The sequence below is a fragment of the Bubalus bubalis genome, chromosome 2 (assembly GCF_019923935.1).
Source record: "Bubalus bubalis isolate 160015118507 breed Murrah chromosome 2, NDDB_SH_1, whole genome shotgun sequence".
In the NCBI taxonomy this organism is placed as follows: Eukaryota; Metazoa; Chordata; class Mammalia; order Artiodactyla; family Bovidae; genus Bubalus; species Bubalus bubalis.
This window is the reverse complement of record NC_059158.1, coordinates 173,649,518-173,668,740: the sequence shown is the minus strand read 5'-3', so window position 1 is coordinate 173,668,740 and position 19,223 is coordinate 173,649,518. Positions and strand designations below refer to the sequence as shown.

General features: G+C 40.7%; 1 protein-coding gene across 3 annotated transcripts in view; it reads left to right on the top strand.

Annotated features, from left to right (window-relative positions):
* KPNA6 (karyopherin subunit alpha 6) overlaps nt 1-19,223 on the top strand; it is a 59,671-nt gene that overhangs the window by 16,800 nt on the left and 23,648 nt on the right. Inside the window, exon 1 of one of the 3 annotated variants that reach the window (XM_006054613.4) lies at nt 7,950-7,983. The exons of the other annotated variants lie outside the window; for them this stretch is intronic. Within the exon in view, the coding sequence (XP_006054675.1) occupies nt 7,965-7,983 (19 nt within the window). The 5' untranslated portion in view covers nt 7,950-7,964. Of the gene's footprint in view, nt 1-7,949; nt 7,984-19,223 lie in introns of those variants that run through there. 3 annotated transcript variants of the gene reach the window in all.

The window sequence follows — 19,223 nt, the reverse complement described above, 5'->3', positions numbered from 1 at the left end:
GCTAAATTCGTTAAGAAAGGACTTGTGTGAACCACAGGATTACCCTAACATGCTATTGCTATATATAATGCCTAAAAAGAATAGGTATGCATATGCAGAAGAATGAAGTTGGACTCCTGCCTTACACATAAAAATTAACTTAGTGGATCAAAGACTTAAATGTAAAGAGCTAAATCTATAAAACTTTTAAGAAAGCATCGGAGTAAATCTTTATGACTTTGGATTAACAGCATTTTCTTAGATATGACACTAAAAGCACAAGCTACCCCTCACTCCCCCCCAACCCAAAAAAAAGGTAAATTAGACTTAGTGAAAATTTTAAATTTCTGTGCTTCAAAGGGCACAGTCATGGATAATAAGAATTATGTAAGTGCTCACTCATAATTGCTTTATTTTGGCTGACAGGTAGCTGACACAACAAAATGCAAGTCAGTTTTAATAATTAAATGATTCTTGGGTTCTGCTTATCTACATTCATCTTTTCTCATTTTCTATACAAATGTGTATATTCCTTTTCCAGATTTTGGGTTTGGTATTTTTATTTTGTTGAATTTATTGTAAAACTGAAATTTTTAAATGTTGAGTTTAATATTTGAGAGTATTCATGTGCTGTGCGCTGTGCTATAGATTCTTAATCTCAAAGATTTAATGATCTGGAAGTGAGAGGTGATGAGTTGTGACTAAAACAGGATCATTGATGGTTGTCAGTGGGAACCAATTTATGGTAACAGGTGTCACAGATAAAGCTGGACACTAGTTAAAGTGGTAAGGACAAATTTTAATAAGTAATATACTATTGCAATAGGGAAAATTGTGAACTGATTTCAACTTTGATTTGTACAGAGTTTACTTTAAAAGAAAAAAAAAGGATGAAGGAACAAGGGTCGGAGTGAGAGAGAACTCCATATGGTCAGGGAAATGAAAAATTACAAACTGCAAGGCAGGGGAGGTGGTTCACATGAAACCAGCCGGGCTTGCTGCTGGTGCTTATTGAAAGTAGTCTCCTACCCTCCCACAGAGCCTGGGAAACAGGAACCCTATTTTCAGATGCTAGCTAAAACAGTAAATTCATTCAGCAGCCTTGAGATTTTCCCAGGCAGGCACTTTTAAGTGTGGCTGGGGTCATCTAGCAATGTGACCTTGAGCTGTTAGAAACTATTAGTGTTTTTTATTCACATCTTTATAGGCCATGGTTGAGCCTCCTCGAAAAAGGGCTCAGAGGAGCCTGGATAGAGTTTAGTTAAGGACAAAATCTTTGGTACAGCCTGTCATCTTAGAGGAATAGAAAGTTCATGAGTGACTCTGAGACCAGGTGAATGGTAATGGCATGAATTCTGAACGAGGGAAGCTAGGGGAAGTAACTGGTTTAAGGAGACAGAAAGTGAGGTGGAGCTAGCCAGTTAGGCATTTGAAAGTACAGTTGACAGATTGTGACACTAGAGACTTGGTACGTGGTGTAAAAGTGGACCTTGAAGCTAAGGGAGACCATTGGGAAAGGAGGCTGCTTCTGCTGAGAAGAGGACTAAAGGTAGATACACTGACACTGAGGGGCTGGTGTTATGAAACCCGAGGAGGAGTGGTTAGAAAGGTAAGAGGACGGGCAGAGGGTGGTGCCCTCGGAATCACGGGTAGAGTTTCAAGAGGGCAAAGTGATCGTCAGTGGCAAAGTAGAAAGACAAATACAATGAATTCTGACAAGGTTACTGGATGCAGCTGTCTAAAATGTCTTTTTCTGAGTCATTTGTGTCCTGAGATCTTTTTTCTTTTAAGTTGTTTTTCTTGTGTGTGTGTGTGTGTGTGTGTCTCCTTACATCAGAGCGTTTCCATTCAGTTTTCATACCCATTCTGGAGGAAACTTATGGTTTCTGGATTTCAGGGAAGAAATCTTTTTAAATTCTGCTCTTAGAAGATCTGCTTCCCTCCAGTCCCAAGGAAGATTCCTTTGCTGTACATTTCTTCCCTTACCTTATACTTGCTGGCAAACACGTGTTAAGCACCTGTTATGGCTAGACCATATATCTGGGACAATGTAGGTGTTCAGTAAGTATTGAGTAGGTATTTGAACAGTGATTCATTCAGCAAATACTTGTATATAGCATAGATGCTGGAAATACAACAAAAGTTTTTGTAGAACTTACACAGCTTATGGAGGAGAACAGATACAGATTGTAAATAGTGTAATGAAGGAAATAAAACAGCTGTTCTGACAAAAATGGAGTCGCTTACTTTGTGGTGACAGGGGAAGGACCTAGCAATTCTAAGAGCTAGGAAAGAGAGTTGTGGGCTGAAAGAAAACAGGAAATGTGAGGACGGAGTCCAGAAACAGCTTGATAGTTTCCAAATACTGAGAGCCATTGTGACAGGAGTATTTGAAGACTGAGGGTGAAAAATTGAATGAGATGAGATGAAGATATAGACAGGGCTTTATGTGAAGATTTTACATGGGAGCAGTGGTACAGTCTGGTTTTGTTTTGTGGTGGTGGATTGGGGTGAGTTGTTGTAGTTGCCAGGCAAGAGATGACTTTGGGAAGGGGTGCTGTGCTTCGTCGCTCAGTTGTGTCCAACTCTTTGTGACCCCATGGACTGCAGCCCCACAGCCTCCTCTGTCCATGGGGTTTCTCCAAACAAGAATGCTGGAGTGGGTTGCCATGCCCTCCTCCAGAGGATCTTCCCAACCCAGGGATCGAACCCATCTCCTGCATTGCAGGTGAATTCTTTACTGTTTGAGTCACCAGGGAAGCCCATGAATACTGGAGTAGGTGGCCTGTCCCCTCTCCAGGGTATCTTCCCAACCCTGGAGCTGAACCACGGTCAACCGGGGTCTTCTGCATTGCAGGCAGATTTTTTACCAGCTGAGCTACCAGGGAAGGGGTGAGAGAGATGTAAATACATTCAGGATACATTCAGGATTTGTCAGTAGATTTGATCAAAGAGATGTGAGAAGAGAAGGAATCAAGGATGATTTTTTTTTTTAACCTAGGGTTTGGATTAAGTAACTTGTAAATACTCTTGCTATTGACGACATGGGGGGAGTTAGAAATTGTTAGTTTTGGATACCAAAGTGAAGATTTTGATGTGTGTGTGTGTACAGTCACTAAGCCGTGTCCTATTCTTTGTGACTCCATGGACTGCAGCAGACCAGGCTTCCCTGTCCTTCGCTAGCTCCTGGAGCTTGCTCAAATTCATGTTTGTTGAGTCAGTTATCCTAACCATCTCATCCTCGGCCACTCTGTTCTCCTTCTGCCTTCAGTCTTTCCCAGCACCAGGGTCTTTTTCAATGAGTCAGCTGTTTACATCAGGTGGCCAAAGTATTGAAGCTTCAGCGTCAGTCTTTCAATGCATGTTCAGGGTGATTTCCTTTAGGATTGACTGGTTTGATCACCTTACAGTCCAAGGGACTCTCAAGAGACTTCTCCAGCACCACAATTTGAAAGCATCAGTAGGTAGTTGCAATGAAGACCCAGCACAGCCGTAAATAAATAAATAAAACTATTTTGAAAATTAAAAAAAAAAAAAAAAAAGGACAGAAATTTCCGTCCATGTGGAGTTTGTAGGTAACCTTGATAAAAGCAGTTTTTCTTTGGAGTAGAAGGAATGAAAGTCAGATTTGATGAGTTAGAAGAGTGAAATAGAGCTCAAAGAGTCTACAGTATTGGCAGTGCCTTTTTTTTTTTTTTTAATATTTGGCTGTGCTGGGTCTTAGTTGTGGCATGTAGGATCTCGTTCCTTGATCAGGGATCAGACTCAGGCCTCCTTCGTTGGGAGTGTGGAGTTTTAGCCAGTGGATCACCAGAAAAGCTCAGCAATGCCTATTTTTTAAAAATTGGTTATTTCATTATGTTGTTATATGTAAAATGTGTAATATTCAAGAAACATTACATTAATTGTATGTGAATGGAGACTTAGGGTATGTAGATGACTTTCAAGAAGAGAGATCTGATTGCCCTCAGATTTAGTACCATCTGGACAACCTGCCATTAGATGCCTCCTATGTGATGTGGTATGCAGCACAAAATATCACCTGTATTCTTGCAAAAAAGAAAAAAAATATATGTATATATTTTTTTAATTTTTATTTATTTTTGGCTGCACTGTCTTTGTCACTGATCTGGCTTTTCTCTAGTTTCGGTGAACCGGGCTACTGGTTGCGGTGAACTCTTTGTTGCAGTAAGTGGACTTCTCATTGGGTGGCTTCTCTTGTTGTGGATTATGGGCTCTAGGTATGCCAACTTCAGTAGTTTTGGCTCACAGGCTCAGTAGTCGTGGTGCAGCTGAGGAGCCAGGCTCAGTAGTTGTGGCGCCAGGCTTAAAAGCCCCACAACATGTGGAATCTTCCTGGAGCAGGGCTTGAACCCATTTCCCCTGCATTGGCAGGCAGATTCCTAACCACTGGACCACTGGGAAAGTCCCCTCCCCCAAATATAATTGTAACTTAAATCTGTTCTAGCCTCTAGACCTAACTTCCCTTTTGCAGGAAAAACAGGGTATAAGGGTACTTTGTCAACAAAGGTCCGTCTAGTCAAGGCTATGGTTTTTCCAGTAGTCATGTATGGGTGTGAGAGTTGGACTATAAAGAAAGCTGAGCACAGAAGAATTGATGCTTTTGAACTGTGGTGTTGGAAAGATTCTTGAGAGTCCCTTGGACTGCAAGGAGATCCAACCAGTCCATCCTAAAGGAGATCAGTCCTGGGTGTTCATTGGAAGGACTGATGCTGAAGCTGAAATTCCAATCCTTTGGCCACCTGATGCTACGAGCTGACTTATCGGAAAAGACCCTGATGCTGGGAAAGATTGAGGGCAGGAGGAGAAGGGGACGACAGAGGATGAGATGGTTGGATTTCATCACCAACTCAATGGACATACATGGGTTTGGGTAAACTCCAGGAGTTGGTGATGGACAGGGAGGCCCGGCGTGCTGCGGTTCATGGGATCTCGAAGAGTCGGACACAATTGAGCGACTGAACTGAACTGAAGGGTACAAATTAATGACACAAAACTAGAATGTAGGGCATTCATTAAGACAACTAGTCCTTTCAGAGTCAGTATCACAAGTAAGCAAAAAGGTTGGGGGAAAGGAGGATAGGAACATTGTAGATTAAAAGTGTCCAAATGTTGAAATAATGATGATGTAATTTTTAAAAAGTACCAAAATTTTGCCGTCAAATTCACCATAGTTATCTGCTAAGTAGACCAGCAAGCAGACAGGCAAAATTTAAGCCTGTCTGTGTTTTCTTATGGCATCGTTGGTAAGAAACGGGACCATGTAAGTTTTAGAACATCTTTAAAAAATGATTGTATTTATTCGTCTCTTTATCTATCACTTGTGTTATCTTCCCACCCTTCCAATCCCAGCATCATAGTGGGTTTTATACACTTTGGAGGAGTTTTGATTTCATTAATTCCAGTGGTACAGGTGTTCACAAAGGGTCAGATGTACTTTAGATTTTATGGTTGATTGGATTTGTGGTTTAGGGAGAGAACTCACTGCAAAAGAAAAACCTATATTATGAAGTTGAGTTTCTAAAAGTCATATGGTGGGTTGAGGGGGGAAATCTTTCATGCAGATGTCTTTAGTGCTAGTTCTTATGCACCTATTAGAGAATTGATTGCCAGTAACTTTGTTTTTTTTTTTAAAACAAGATAAAAATTTAATGGAAATTAGTCATTGGTCAGTAACTCTTAAAGTGAGTAAATAGATCAAGATGGATAGAACCTACTCTAAGATCAGGAGCCAAATCGAATCGAATTATGTGTCTTTTCAGAGAATTGAAACAAAGCAGTTCTTCAAGACTGGGTGAAAAGAGAACGCTATGAAATTAGAGTCTAGGTCCCAGTCCCAGCTTCACAGTTTAATAGCTAAATAATCCTGTGCAAGTCATAGCACCTCTGAACCTGGTCTCCTAGCTATTAAGTGTATGTGCTTCAATTGACTAATATTTCTCATTGGTTGTGGTAGAGTTCAATTAGATGTTGTAAATGGAAACATTTTTTGAAAAGAGAGGTATGATGCTGGGGTTTGTTTGATTGTCTGCAAATGAAGGGCTGTTTAACAGCTAATTTCACCCCAGCTCTTGTTGAAATTAAATTTTATTTGGTACAAAATTGAATGTCCCCCAAGAAATAATTTTTTTTTAACCCAAAATTGAATATGAGTACAGTCCCTGCTGTCCTGTTATAACCGTCCTGTTAAAAATCATTAACTCCTTGGGAATTCCCTGGCAATCCAGCGGTTAGGATTTGGCGCTCTCACTGCCGTGGCTGAGGGTTCAGTTCCTGGCTGAGGAACTAAGATCCTGCAAGCTGTGCAGCACAGCCAGTGCATATTTGATAGAGAATTCATAGTGAGAAGTAAATGAGGCACCTAAGCTGAGAAAGCCATTTGAGTCTGGGAGGAATCAGGCTTCTTACATTCTTGAAGGAAGAGGCACTAAGTTTAGCTCATTTTCTATGCCTGAGACAGTACAATAATATTTTATTAGAAACTTGCCCTCTGCAAAGAGAAGTGCTCACTCAGTTTAGCACCAGGACAAGAGAAGTCCCTTTATTTATTTAGGCCACACCTAGAGACTTGTGGGATGGGGGAGCCTGGTGGGCTGCCATCTACAGGGTCGCACCGAGTCGGACACAACTGAAGCGACTTAGCAGCAGTAGCAACAGCAGAGACTTGTGGGATCTTAGTTCCCTGACCAGGAATTGAACTTGCCCTCTTGGCAGTGAAAGCATGGAATCCTAACCACTGGACCACCAGGAAATTCCCCCAAGAAATAATTTTTTTTTAACCCTAAGAAATAATTTTAAAAGGCTGAATGATTGCTTCATAGTGTTAAATACAGACCATGAGTGTAAGACATAGATTGGGAAAGTCCTAGACCCAGTGGCTGCCCAGGATGTGAGTGTAGCAATGTCATTCCCGTTCCATACACAGGACTGTTGGCTATATGTATTATGTCTTTTTCTGAGAAAATATGCATAATTTTAAAATTTTATGAATCTTAAAAATTTTAAACATACCATTGATTAAATGGAGTACTGCAATAATCTGGCTACTCCCTTAGTGTGTGACCTTAGACTCAGGTTATTTCTGTGTCGATGAGGGCCTGTATTAATTTGCTAAGACTAAATAACAAAACAGATTGGATGGCTTAAACAACAAAAATTTATCCTCTCATAGTTCTAGAGGCTAGAAGTCCAAGATCAAGATGTTAGCAGGATTGGCTAACCCTGAGACCTCTCTTCCTGGTTTCCAAATAGCTGTTTTCATGTTCACATGGTGTTCTCCTGCTATGTACATCTGTCTCTTAATCTTCTCTTATAAAGGCACTGGTCATATTGAATTAGGGCCTTACTCCAGTATCCTCATTTTTTAAAAAGCTATCTCCAAGTACAGTCACATTTTGAGGTATTAGGATAGACTTCAAAATATGAATCGGTGGAGGATGAGGTATAATTCAGGCCATAACAGAGTCCACACTTATTTTGTATTATTCTTGCTAGTTCCTTGGTTCTAAGAGCTTAGGAAATGCATGGCAACAGTAGCCGTTATTTCCTAGAAACAAGAGGTGCAAGCAATTTCAGGGACCTATTCAGAGAGTTCTTCAACTAAGAAAACTCAAAGTCTGCCTGAGACAGTCAGATGTTTGAAAAGGTATGTTTGTATTGTGGATTTCTTGGTCCAGGCTCAGCAAGTAAGGGAGTGCGTGATGAAAAAGCCCCTTTGCCTGCTAGTCCCTGAATGAGAGTCCCAGCATTCCTTTGGTTGCTGCTTCCAGATGTGCTTCTGCAAATGTTCCTCCTTCCAATCTAACCTCCCCTGTTTGGCTTCTCCAGTGAAGTCATAAGCAAATATTTGTGATAGTTTCTTGTCACCATGGTGACTAAAGCACAGCCTAGTTCTCCTTCCAGCTTCACTGTCAGCTCTGCTTGAAGGAAGAGACAGCCCTCTGGGAGAGCCCAGGCTCAGAGTCATGAAAAACCATGTGTCAGGTATTGGGGAACAGCAGTCCATAGTGGTGCCTTTAGGAATTTGTCCTGTGCCTATTAGTCTCCAGGCATAGGGGTGATCAGGGACCCCAAAGGGAGGCCACTGCATTCCCCTAGAACTTTATTTTTTAACAGTAAATCGACCTGGGCTTTGCTAAGTGGATGTAGAAACTTGTACCTCATACGACCTCTATTGCTGTCGTGGTTTGCCTACCTGCTCTCTGGAATGAACAGAGGCACCTTTTCTGAAGCTTCATTTCCTTAGTATCTCTAGCTCTAGAATTCAGCCCTCTCCTCAACTGCTTCCATTTTGATTTCTCTTTCATGCAGATTCTCTTAATAGACTACTTCCCCCCTCACATTTATGTAATTTCTTACTGCACTTGAATCCTCAAGGTGGTCTCCTGCTTGAAGAACCAGCCCTAATCTTACCTTCGGGAGATTTCTTTTTAAGCTCTCATTATGATCACCCCAGAACACTCCCCCAAAAAATGATATTAGAGTTAATTGTCCCTTTCTGTGTGCCTCTAAAATTTATTTTTCATCCCTTTTGTAATACTTTTAGTAACTGTTTCAGACTAGAAATTTAAAGGGTAAGAAATGACTATAAAGGGTAGACCAAGTTAATAAGGCTCCTCTGCTCGTATTTCTACATAATCAGCTTCACTTTTATCAGTTTTTTAAATAGTGATGTTGTTTTTAAAATGTCGATATTGAGTAAGATATGATAAAGTCACTGAGGCCACAGGAGGAAACACAAATGAGGCTTGGCAGGAGGAACTTTATTATGGGTCCGTGGGCTGTGGGAGGTGGGTTACCACTTGCCACACAGGGTCACAGAGGAAAACACCAGGGTGGTCAGGGGGCAGAAGGGGCACGAGCAAGCAGAAGGTTTAGGCCAGATCCTTTATTGCAGTTTCAGAGGGAAAGTGAAGGCAGGGCCAAATAAGCAGTTTAGTATTGGCTAATTTGAATAATTCTGGAGGGCTTTGGGCTATAAGAGTAGTCTCTAGTTACCCACTACTTTTGGGGCCCTAGGATGAAGCAGAGGAATATTGCCTCCTGGGTATACAGGCAAGATAAAGGAAATATGACTCTGGGTTGGTTCCTTTACAAAGGCATGCTCTTAGACATGTTGTTATCTGTAGGAATTAGCTAGCCATGGGAGTGTTGATCTCTCCTGGGTTTGTAGGTTCCCAAATGGCAAAACATCAGGAACTCAGAAAATAAGAAAATATAATTGGCCCTGTGATGAATGAATACAAGTAGACAAATACAAAATCTTACACACACACACAAAAAATAACTAAGATTCTATGTTAATTTAATTGGAGGAGATATGCTGCTATTTATAAATTTTGTGGTAAAATATGATACCAGAGGACTTCCCTGGTGGCTCAGATGGTAAAGTGTCTGTCTACAATGCGGGAAACCCGGGTTCGATCCCTGGGTTGGGAAGATGCCCTGGAGAAGGAAATGGCAATCCACTCCAATACTATTGCCTGGAAAATCCCATGGACAGAGGAGCCTGGTAGGCTACAGTCCGTGGGGTCGCAAAGAGTCGGACACGACTGAGCAACTTCACTTCACCCTTCATGACACAATTCACCACTTTAATCATTATTGAGCAGCATCAGTTGCATCTACAATGTTGCGCAACCATCACCACTATCCATTTCCAAGCTTTTCATCACTACAGACAGAAACTTTTCCATTAAGCAATAATTTCTCATTTCTCCCTTCCACTTGTACCTGATAATCTCTAATCTACTTTGATAATCTCTAATCTACTTCAAAATCTAAATCAAATCCCTTATGATTATACAGTGGAAGTGAGAAATAGATTTAAGGGCCTAGATCTGATAGATAGAGTGCCTGATGAACTATGGAATGAGGTTCGTGACATTGTACAGGAGACAGGGATCAAGACCATCCCCATGGAAAAGAAATGCAAAAAAGCAAAACGGCTGTCTGAGGAGGCCTTACAAATAGCTGTGAAGAGAAGAGAAGCAAAAAGCAAAGGAGAAAATGAAAGATAGAAGCATCTGAATGCAGAGTTCCAAAGAATAGCAAGAAGAGATGAGAAAGCCTTCTTCAGCAATCAATGCAAAGAAATAGAGGAAAACAACAGAATGGGAAAGACTAGAGATCTCTTCAAGAAAATCAGAGATACCAAGGGAACATTTCATGCAAAGATGAGCACAATCAAGGACAGAAATGGTATGGACCTAACAGAAGCAGAAGATATTAAGAAGAGGTGGCAAGAATACACAGAAGAACTGTACAAAAAAGATCTTCACGACCCAGATAATCACGATGGTGTGATCACTGACCTAGAGCCAGACATCCTGGAATGTGAAGTCAAGTGGGCCTTAGAAAGCATGACTACAAACAAAGCTAGTGGAGGTGATGGAATTCCAGTGGAGCTATTTCAAATCCTGAAAGATGATGCTGTGAAAGTGCTGCACTCACTATGCCAGCAAATTTGGAAAACTCAGCAGTGGCCACAGGACTGGAAAAGGTCAGTTTTCATTCCAAAGAAATGCCCAAAGAAAGGCAATGCCAAAGAATGGTCAAACTACCACACAATTGCACTCATCTCACACACTAGTAAAGTAATGCTCAAAATTCTCCAAGCCAGGCTTCAGCAGTACGTGAACCCTGAACTTCCAGATGTTCAAGCTGGTTTTAGAAAAGGCAGAGGAACCAGAGATCAAATTGCCAACATCTTCTGAATCATGGAAAAAGCAAGAGAGTTCCAGAAAAACATCTATTTCTGCTTTATTGACTATGCCAAAGCCTTTGACTGTGTGGATCACAATAAACTGTGGAAAATTCTGAAAGAGATGGGAATACCAGACCACCTGACTTGCCTCTTGAGAAATCTGTATGCAGGTCAGGAAGCAACAGTTAGAACTGGACATGGAACAACAGACTGGTTCCAAATAGGAAAAGGAGTACATCAAGGCTGTATATTGTCACCCTGCTTATTTAATTTATATACAGAGTACATCATGAGAAACAGAAGAAGCACAAGCTGGAATCAGGATTGCTGGGAGAAATATCAATAACCTCAGATATGAAGATGACACCACGCTTATGGCAGAAAGTGAAGAGGAACTAAAGAGTCTCTTGATGAAAGTGGAGAGTGAAAAAGTTGGCTTAAAGCTCAACATTCAGAAAACGAAGATCATGGCATCTGGTCCCATCACTTGATGGGAAATAGATGGGGAAACAGTGGAAACAGTGTCAGACTTTATTTTTTGGGGCTCCAAAATCACTGCAGATGGTGACTGCAGGTTATTGATATTTCTGTCGGCAATCTTGATTCCAGTTTGTGCTTTATCCATCCTGGCATTTTGCATGATGTACTCTGCAGATGGTGACTGCAGGTTATTGATATTTCTGTCGGCAATCTTGATTCCAGTTTGTGCTTTATCCATCCTGGCATTTTGCATGATGTACTCTGCAGATGGTGACTGCAGCTATGAAATTAAAAGACGCTTACTCCTTGGAAGAAAAGTTATGACCAACCTAGATAGCATATTGAAAAGCAGAGACATTACTTTGCCAACCAAGGTCCGTCTAGTCAAGGAATTGGTTTTTCCAGTGGTCATGTATGGACGTGAGAGTTGGACTGTGAAGAAAGCTGAGTCCCGAAGAATTGATGCTTTTGAACTGTGGTGTTGGAGAAGACTCTTGAGAGTCCCTTGGACTGCAAGGAGATCCAACCAGTCCATTCTGAAGGAGATCAGCCCTGGAATTTCTTTGGAAGGAATGATGCTAAAGCTGAAACTCCAATACTTTGGCCACCTCATGTGAAGAGTTGACTCATTGGAAAACTGAGACTCTGATGCTGGGAGGGATTGGGGGCAGGAGGAGAAGGGGACGGCAGAGGATGAGATGGCTGGATAGCATCAGTGACTCGATGGATGTGAGTCTGAGTGAACTCTGGGAGTTGGTTATGGACAGGGAGGCCTGGCGTGCTGTGATTCATGGGGTCGCAAAGAGTCGGACACGACTGAGCACCTGAACTGAACTGAATCTACTTTTTGTCTCTGCAAGTTTCCAGGTACCTCATGTAAGTGAAATCATGTAATCTTTATCCTTTTCTTTATCCTTTATCCTGGCTTGTTTTTACTTAACATACTATCTTTAGGGTTCTTCAGTGTTGTTGTTGTTCAGTTGCTAAATTGTGTCCGACTGTTTGCAACCTCATGGACTACAGCACGCCAAGCTTCTCTGTACTTCACTATCTCCCAGAGTTTGCTCAGATCCATGTCCATTGAGTCAGTAATGCTATCTAACCATCTCATCCACTGCTGCTGTCTTCTCCTTTTGCCTTCAATCTTTCCCAGCATCAGAGTCTTTTCCGGTAAATCAGCTCTTCTCATCAGGTGGCCAAAGTATTGGAGCATCAGTCCTTCCAATGAATATTCAGGGTTGATTTACTTTAGGATTGACTGCTTTGATCTCCTTGCAGCCAGGGGTCTTTCAATAGTCTTCTCTCACACCACAATTTGAAGGCATTAGTTCTTTGGCACTCAGCCTTCTTTATGGCCCAACTCTCACATCCATATATGACTACTGGAAAAACCATAGCTTTGACTGGATGGACCTTTGTTGGCAAAATGATGTCTTTGCTTTTTTACACACTGTCTAGGTTTGTCATAGCTTTCCTTCTAAGGAGCAAGCATATTTTAATTTTATAGCTGCAGTCACCATCCAAAATGATTTTGGAGCCCAAGAATGTAGCATGTGTCAAATCTTCATTCCTTTTTATGGATGAATAATATCCCATCGTATGTATATGCCACGTTTTGTTTATCAATTCATTTTTAATGTCTTTTTAAAAATATTTATTTTTATTTATTATTTTCTTTTTGGCTGCACCATGTTAGTTGAATATGCATGGGATCATGTGGGATCTCCTTTCCTGACCAGGGATCAAACCCAGGCCCCCTGCATTGGAAGCATCGAGTCTTAGCCATTAGACCACCAGGAAGTCCCATTTGCCTATGTTTACTTTTTATCCCTTTTTTTTTTTTTTTTTTTTAATTTTTCATTTATTTTTGGCTGCTCTGGGTCTTCATTGCTACACAGGGGCTTTCTCTAGTTGCAGAGAGAGGGGGCTGCTCTCTTCTTGGTGGTATGGTTTTCTTGTTGCAATGACCTCTCTTGTGGAGTGCGGTTAGAGAGCTTCAGTAGTTATGATAGGTGGGCTCAGTAGTTGTGGAGCATGGATTTAGTTGCCCCATGACATGTGGGATCTTCCCGGACCAGGAATTGAACCAGTGTCTCCTGAATTGGGAGGCAGATTCCTAACCACTGGCCCAGCAGGGAAGCCCCCATTTGCCTATTTTTAAATTGAGTTGTCTTTGCTGTTGAGTTGTAGAAATTCTTTATATATTCTGAATATTAAAACCCTTATCAGATAGATTTGAAAGTTATTTCTCCTGTAAGTTGTCTTTTTACTTCCTTGTTAATGTCTTTTTTTTTTTTTTTTTGCTTGTGCTTTTGATGTCATAGCTAAGAATCCATTGCAAAATCCAAGATCATAAAAATTTACCCATGTTCTAGTGTAAGAGTTTTATGGTCTTTGTATATTTAGGTTGTTGATCCATTTTAAGTTTTGTCTTGTGTATGGTATAAGCTAAGGATCTGACTCCATTCTTTTGTATTTGAACATTTAGTTGTCCCAGCACCAGTTGAAGAAACCATTCTTACTCCATTGAATGGACTTAATACCCTTGTCAAAAATCAATTGGCTGGGGAAATTCCCTGGCGGTCCTGTGGCTAAGATTCCCTGCTCCCATTGCAGGGGGCCTGGGTTTGATTCTGGTCAGGGAACTGGATCCCACATGCCTCAGCTAACACCAGCACAGTCAAATAAGTAAATAAAAATATTTTTAAAAATCAGTTTACTGGCCACGGATGTATGAGTTTATTTGTGGACTCTCAATTCTGTTCTCTTGATTATAGAATTCTCTCTCAATTCTGTTCTTTTGTTTATCCTTACACCAGCATCGCACTGTTTTGATTATTGTAACTTTGTAGTAAATTATGAAATCAGGAAGTGTGAGTCTTTCAACTTATTTAAGAGTCTGTTGTTTGGTTTCCATATATTTATGGATTTTCCAGTTTTCTTTTACTGTTATTTCTAGTTTCTTTCCACGTGGTTAAAGAAGATAATTTGTCTTAATATCAATCCTTTAGAATCTGCGGAGACTCTGTGCCTTAATACAGTTGATTCTGGAGAATATTCCATGCATTCATACTTGGCAATACTTGCTCTTGCTGGGTGGGACTGTTCTATGTGTCTTTTAGATCTAACTGATTTATAATGTAAAAGTCCTGTTTCCTTATTGATCTTCTGTCTAGGTTCTATTCATTATTGAAAGTGGTGATTAAAGTCTCTAAATGTTATTGTAGAACTGTTTTTCCCTTTACTTTGTTGTAACAGGTTTTTACTTACAAATTTTTGTCTGATATTTAGTATAGCCATCCCAGTTCTCTTTTGCTTGCCATTTGCATGAATATCTTTTTTCACCCGTTTACTTTCAACTTCTTTGTGTTTTCAGATATACAGTAAGTCTCTGCAGACAGCATGTAGTAGTAGATCATGGTTATTGTTTTTTTTAATCTGCTGCCCATCTCTGCCTTTCAACTAAAGAGTTTAATCTATATAAACTCCTCTGTTTATGGAATCTCCAGGCAGGAATACTGGAGTGGGTACATTCCCTTCTCCAGGGGATCTTCCCGACCCAGGGATCAAACCCGTATCTTCTGGGTCTCCTGCATTGCAGGCAGATTCTTTACCATCTGAGCAACCAGGGGCTATTAAGTATAATATAATTACTTGGGAGTTCACTGGCAGTCCAGTGGTTCAGATCAATTCAGTTGCTACATCATGTCCGACTCTGCGACCCCATGGACTGCAGCATGCCAGGCCTCCCTGTCCATCACCAACTCCTAGAGTTTACTCAAACTCATGTCCATTGAGTCAGTGATGCCATCCAACCATCTGATCCTCTGTCGTCCCCTTCTCCCACCTTCAGTCTTTGCCAGCATCAGGGTCTTTTCAGATGAGTCAGTTCTTCGCATCAGGTGGCCAAAGTACTGGAGTTTCAGCTTCAGCATCGGTCCTTCCAGTGAATATTCAAGACTGATTTCCTTTAGGATGGAGTGGTTGGATCTCCTTGCAATCCGGGGGACTCTCAAGAATTTTCTCCAACACCCCAGTTCAAAAGTATCAATTCTTCAGTGCTCAGCTTTCTTCACAGTCTCACTCTCACTCCATACATGACTACTGGAAAAACCATAACCTTGATTAGATGGACCTTTGTTGGCAAAATAATGTCTCTGCCTTTTAATAGGCTGTCTAGGTTGGTCATAGCTTTTCTTCCCAGGAGCAAGCGTCTTTTAATTTCATGGCTGCAATCACCATCTGCAGTGATTTTGGAGCCCAGAAAAATAAAGTCTCCCACTGTTTCCCCATCTATTTGCCATGAAGTGATGGGACCAGATGCCATGATCTTAGTTTTTGAATGTTGAGCTTTAAGCCGACTTTTTCACTCTCCTCTTTCACTTTCATCAAGAGACTCTTTAGTTCTTCACTTTCTGACATAAGGGTGGTGTCATCTGCATATCTGAGATTATTGATATTTCTCCCGGCAGTCTTGATTCCAGCTTGTGCTTTTTCCAGCCCAGCGTTTCTCATGATGTAGTCTACATATAAATTAAATAAGCAGGGTAACAGTATACAGCCTTGATGTACTCCTTTTCCTATTTGGAACCAGTCTGTTGTTCCATGTCCAGTTCTAACTGTTGATTCCTCACCTGCATACAGGTTTCTCAAGAGGCAGATCAGGTGGTCTGGTATTCCCATCTCTTTCAGAATTTCCCACAGTTTATTGTGATCCACACAGTCAAAGACTTTGGCATAGTCAATAAAGCAGAAATAGATGTTCTTCTGGAACTCTCTTGCTTTTCGATGATCTAACAGATTATGGTAATTTGATCTCTGGTTCTTCTGCCTTTTCTGAAACCAGGTTGAACATCAGGAAGTTCACGGTTCACATATTGCTGAAGTCTGGCTTGGAGAATTTTGAGCATTACTTACTATTTATTAGTGTGTGAGATGAGTGCAATTGTGCAGTGGTTTGAGCATTCTTTGGCATTGCCTTTCTTTGGGTTGGAATGAAAACTGACCTTTTCCAGTCCTGTGGCCACTGCTGAGTTTTCCAAATTTGCTGGCATAGTGAGTGCAGCACTTTCACAGCATCATCTTTCAGCATTTGAAATAGCTCCACTGGAATTCCATCACCTCCACTAGCTTTGTTCGTAGTGATGCTTCCTAAGGTCCACTTGACTTCACATTCCAGGATGTCTGGCTCTAGGTCAGTGATCACACCATCATTATTATCTGGGTCGTGAAGATCTTTTTTGTACAGTTCTTTTGTGTATTCTTGCCATCTCTTCTTAATATCTTCTGCTTCTGTTAGGTCCATACCATTTTTGTCCTTTATTGTGCCCATCTTTGCATGAAATATTCCCTTGGTATCTCTAATTTTCTTGAGGAGATCTCTAGTCTTTCCCTTTCTATTGTTTTCCTTTATTTCTTTCCACTGATCACTGAGGAAGGCTTTCTTATCTCTCCTTGCTGTTCTTTGGAACTCTGCATTCAAATGGGTATATCTTTCCTTTTCTCCTTTGCTTTTCACTTCTCTTCTTTTCACAACTATTTGTAAGGCCTCCTCAGACAGCCGTTTTGCTTTTTTGCATTTCTTTTTCTTGGGGATGGTCTTAATCCCTGTCTCCTGTACAATGTCACGAACCTCCATCCATAGTTCATCAGGCACTCTATCAGATCTAGGCCCTTAAATCTATTTCTCACTTCCACTGTATAATCATAAGGGATTTGATTTAGGTCATACCTGAATGGTCTATTGGGTTTTCCCTACTTTCTTCAATTTAAGTCTGAATTTGGTAATAAGTCCCGTGGTTAAGACCCTGCATTTCCACTACTGGGGGCCCACATTTGATTCCTGGTCAGGGAACTAAGATCCTGCAAGCCAGTTGGCACTACCCCCCAAAAAAAGTATAATGTAATTATTGATAAGGAAAGACTTCTGCCATTTTGTTCTTTTTTCTTTCTTTCTTATACCTTTTTGTCCCTCTCTTCCTCTATTACTGCCTTTTGTGTTTAATTTGTTTGTTGTAGTGAATTGTTTTCATTCACTTCTCTTTTCCTTTGTGTATATTTTTATTTTGTGTGTGTATGTATGTATATATGTATAGAGAGAGAGAGAGAGATTGTGGGCTTTACATTTAACATCCCAAATTTATCACAATGTAGTTTGAATTGATACCAACTTAACTTCAGTAGCATACAGAAACTTTTGCTCATTATTATTTTATGCATTTGTCTTTTTAATAATTTCCTTGTTTTTAGTGAGTCTTCCTTGTGGCGCGCAGGCTTTCTCTGTTTGTGGCGAGCAGGGCCCTCTCTTGCTGAGGAGCACAGGCTCTGGGGCACACAGTAGTTGCAGCTCTCTGACTCAGTAGTTGTGATGCACAGGTTTAGTTGCTCCACAGCATGTGGAATCCTCCTGGACCAGGGGTCAAACCCACGTTCTCTGTATTGGCAGGGGGATCCCCATCTATTCTACCACCAGAGAAGTCCTACGTTTTCTTTTAAATCATATAGAAAATAAAAAGTGGCATTACAAACCAAAAATCCTCGAAAACTGGCTTTTATATTTCCCCATGTAGTTACCTTCGCTGGCTTCAAGTTACTGTGTAATGTCCTTTCATTCAACTTGAAGGACTCCCTTCAGCATTTCTTATAGAGCGGGTCTGGTGGTAACAGATTCCCTCAGCTTTTGCCTGAGAGTATCTTGGTTTCTCCGTTGTTTTTGAAGTGCGGTTTTGTCAGATACAGAATTCTTTGAACGTTTTTCTTTAGCGCTTTCAATATCTATACATTTAAAGATCTCAGTACCTTTTTGATGAAAAACTGGCTTGTATGTGATGAGTCACTTCTTCCTTGCTGCTTTGAAGATTTTCCTTTTGTATTTGGTTCTCAATAGTTTGATTATGTTTCTAGATGTAGACCTGAATTTTTCTCCTTGAAATTGAGTATCTTTCTGTGTACATTGATGGCTTTTTTTTTTTTTTTTTTTTTTTTGCCATTATTTCTACAAAATTCTTTTCCCCTTTATCTCCCATTTCTTTGACTCCCATAATGCATATTTTGTGATTTTATTATTGGAGTTTCATGGATCCCTAGGCTCTCTATTCACTTTTCTGCATTATTTTTCCCTTTCTGCTCAGACTGCATAATTTCAATTTTCCTATCTTCAGGCCTGCTACTTCTGTCTGTTGCCTGCTCAAATGTGCTGTTGAACCCTTCTAGTGAATTCATTTCAGCTATTATATGTTTCAACTCCAGAATTTCTTTTTGGTTCCTTTTTTATTTGTTGAATTACCTTCTGGTATCATTTTCCCTCTACTTGAAGAACTTTAGACTTTCTTTAGTGCAGGTCTTAGAGCTTCCCTGATAATTAAGTGGGTAAAGAATCCACCTGCAGTGGAGGAGATAAAGGAGAAGTGGGTTTGATCCCTGGGTCACGAAGATCCCCTGGAGGAGGAAATGGCAACCCACTCCAGTTTTCCTGCCTGAAAAGTCTCATGGACAGAGGAGCCGGGTGGGCTACAGTCCATGGGATCGCAAAGAATCATACAGGTCATATGTGACTGAGCACAGCGGACACAATGCAGGTCTGCTAGAGACAGTCTCAACTTTTGCTTGTCTGAACAAGTTTAAAGTACAATTGATGATGTTATTTCATTATCCTTTTAAATTTTATTTTTTGCTGAAGTATAATTAATTTTCAGTGTTTTAGATTCAAGTGTACAGAAGAATGATTCAGTTATGTATATGTGTGTGTGTGTGTGTGTGTGTGTGTGTTCTTTCTCAGATTTTTTTTTTTTTTTGGCTGCACCATGTAGCATGTGGGATCTTAGCTCCCCAGTCAGAAACTGAACCCATGTCCCCTGCAGGGTAAGTACGGAGTCCCAAACACTGGACCACCAGGGAAGTCCCTCAGAATCTTTTCCATTGTAGGTTACATTATAGGTTTTACAGGATATTGAGTGGAGTTCCCTGTGTTACACGGTAGTTCCTTGTTGTTTACCTACCTTATATATGGTAGTGTATATGTGTTAATCCCAGACTCCTC